Below are 3,299 nucleotides of genomic sequence, written 5' to 3'. Positions count from 1 at the left end.
AAGGCAGGAGGAGAAGGGGATGACAGAGGACAAGATGATTTGATGGCATCACCGACTCAGTGGATATGAGTTTGAGCAGCTCCGGGAGATGGTGAAGAACAGGGAGGGAGGCCTGGTCTACTGCAGTCCATGGGTCACAAAGAGACAAGATTGAGTGACTAAATAACATCAACAAAAGATTAAAGCAGTAAATAATGTGCTTTGTTTCTGTTTTTAAATTTTTTCTGTCTTCAAATGTTGTGATTACTTTAAGAATCTAGATCTATAGAGCAAGTAAGCATGCACAACCATTGGAAGTGTTGACTTCCCAATTGGAAGGGAATGACTTCCTTGCTGGATCAGTCTCCTCCTCAAGGCAGCAGGCCTCAGCTGAGCAGGAAGCACTGGCCAACACCCACTGTCTTTTTGATAGCATTCTTGACTTCCTGGTTCCTCAGACAGTAGATGAATGGATTTAACATGGGTGTGAGGACTGCATACACAGCCGAGATTAGCTTGTTGGAATTAAATGAAGCAATAGCTCTGGGCCGAACATACATGAAAATCATGGCTGTGTAATAAATTATGACTACCGTGAGGTGGGATGCACAGGTGGAGAAGGCCTTCTTCCTTCCCTGGGTGGAGGGTATACGCAGAATGGCGGAGACAATGTAGACATAGGAGAGGATGGTAGTGGCGAGAGGGAAGACAAGAATGACAACAGCCAAAGCAAAGTCCACTAGCTCAGCTGTGGACATGTCTTTGCAGGCCAGTTTGAGGATTGGTGAGATGTCACAGAAAAAGTGGTTCATGACATTGGAGCCACAGAAAGTGACATGTGAAATAAAATAGACCTTGAATACAGAGACCATGAAACCACTCATATAGGAAAAAGCCACCAGCTGCACACAATGACCTGTGGTCATGATGACTGGGTACCTGAGAGGGTGGCAGATGGCCACATAGCGGTCACAGGCCATGGCTGCCAGAAGTACACACTCCGTGCAAGCAAGCGAGATAAAGAAGTACAGCTGGGTCATGCAGCCTATGAAGGAGATGCACCGTCTCTGCAGGAGGAATCCATCCAGCATCTTGGGGACGGTGACAGAGACATACCAGACTTCCAGGAAGGACAGGCTACCCAGGAAATAGTACATGGGCTTATGGAGGGAGCCAGTGACCCAGACAGTGAGCATGATGGCAAGATTCTCTACTACCACCAGCAAGTAAACCACAAGGAAGAGGGAGAAGAGCAGGACCTGCAGCCAGGGGGCGGTGGGGAAGCCCACCAGGATGAACTGACTCACCAGAGTGATGTTTCTCCCCAGCATGACTAAGAGCTCTGAGAGGCAGGAAGTCTTCTATGACAACATCACAAATAAATGACTATGGCATTGAAGAGGAGACCAGTATAAGTTAATAAATCAGTCTTTCCTGGGAATGAGACTCATAAAATAATCTCTGTTAGTATGAAGTCATTTTCCAACGTGAAGCATACTTTTCCATCAAAGATTTTTTTATTTGTTATGAAAATATCCCAGAATCAAAGTGCACTCTGGTCTGTAACTTTCCTCACCTGATGAAATATTTGAATGTCACTCTCCATGTCATGCCTGACTCCTTTGTCCATGACCATGGACTGATAGTGTCTCCTTTGCTGGTTTCAGGTCTCTTTACTTAGAAACTCACAGCACAAAGACATTTTTTTCTGCCTGAAAGGAAATGTGTAGGACAACATGTCAGAGAACGCTCAAGGAATCAATATCGAAGTGATTTATTGCCCATAGTCCAATAATCCCACACAGTTTCTTCAGAGTAGAGTCTGTGGAAATTAAAAAATCAATAATAATTCTTGGATAATTCCTTAATGACTCTCTAATTGCTTTTAGATAAAAAAGGAAAGAGTTTTTGTCACTACACATAGGCTTTCTCTAATTTGACCCCAACCTATTGCCCTAGCCTCATCTCTTTTGACCCTCATAACTGGTATACTACGTTTGAGACATACTCAGCTACTTTCTCCCCAAGCTCACTGTGATTGCTCTCACACTTTGCATGACTTTTCCCTCTTGTGGCTATGCCCATTCCCCAATCTTTATCTGCTAATTTCAAAGTTCGGGGTTTTATCTAAGGGTCATCTCACCAAATCGAGGTCAAGTGTCTAGGTCAAATGTCTAGTCAACAGCATTTGTTTCCCGTGCACAAACCCCTTACACCTTGAGACTTTTCTCTACCACACTGCAATTTTCCAAAACTCGGACTCTGTCCTTTATGACCATGAGCAGTGCCTATGACAATGATTTGCAAACACATTAATGTTAAACAAACATGAATTAAAAAGTAAACTAATGAATCAATCCCTTGGAGCCTTGAGATGCAAAAGAAATAGGTAAGGTGCAGAGGAATGTGATCTCAGCATCTTTAGTCGCAGGAGACTCTGGTCTATCAGGCTATACATTTTTGGATACACCCTGGCTTTGCACAACCAGGGTACTTTTATAGCAAGCATATCCACCAGATATGAGAACACTGGATAGAATACTTGGTAGGTCAGGCTCTCTAAATATCTGCCATTACCTCAAGTTCTGGCCCTGAGTGGGAGGAAAGACAGGAAGGAACATGAATGCAGTACATAGAGAGATGGGTCTTATACCATGAGAGGGCAGAACTATTCATGAGCTAGTAAAACTGTTTTAATCTGTATTAAGGAATGAGGGCTTCCCAGGTGGTGTTAGTGGTAAAGAACCCACCTATCAATGCAATAGATATAAGAGATACAGGTTCAATCCCTGGGTCAGGAAGATCCCCTGGAGAAGGAAATGGCAACCCACTCCAGTATTCTTGCCTAGAGAATCCCATGGACAGAGGAGCCTGGTGAGCTACAGCCCATGGGGTCACAAAAAGTCAGACATGACTGAGCAACTTAGCAACCAAGCCAGCAAGCAAGGAATGAGGTCACCACAGATTCACAGCTTGAAAACACATAAATGCTATGTATATCCATTAAATGCCTCCCTTTTCCATAAAGCTGAAGTTAGTCCTATCTTCAAACCGTTAATCATTCTTTCTGCCAAATTTTTTGTCAACCATACTATTCACTTGTCATGTGAAGGATTGGAGGTCAATCAAGGTTTGCCCAGAAATTTCACAGGACTACCTATCTTCTGACCATGGCTTGTGGCAAAGGGACTGAATACTGAGATGCAGAAATACATTTTATTGGCACTACCACCTCCTTTCCAGAGTAGCACACATCAGCAGAACTCAGTGCTTATTGAGTGGGAAGAGACTGCCTCTTACCATCAGCCTGATATCCCTTC

General features: G+C 43.8%; 1 protein-coding gene across 1 annotated transcript; it reads right to left on the bottom strand.

The window, feature by feature from the left end:
• Window positions 1-365: 365 nt before the first annotated feature.
• Window positions 366-1,310, bottom strand: OR6B17 (olfactory receptor family 6 subfamily B member 17). The gene has a single exon (NM_001390767.1). The coding sequence runs from the start codon at window positions 1,308-1,310 to the stop codon at window positions 366-368; it is 945 nt and encodes a 314-aa protein (NP_001377696.1).
• Between the last annotated feature and the right edge of the window lie 1,989 nt (window positions 1,311-3,299).

The sequence above is a fragment of the Bos taurus genome, chromosome 15 (genome assembly GCF_002263795.3).
Source record: "Bos taurus isolate L1 Dominette 01449 registration number 42190680 breed Hereford chromosome 15, ARS-UCD2.0, whole genome shotgun sequence".
Lineage (NCBI taxonomy): Eukaryota > Metazoa > Chordata > Mammalia > Artiodactyla > Bovidae > Bos > Bos taurus.
The sequence above is the reverse complement of the archived record's forward strand: the minus strand, read 5'-3'. Positions and strand labels throughout refer to the sequence as shown.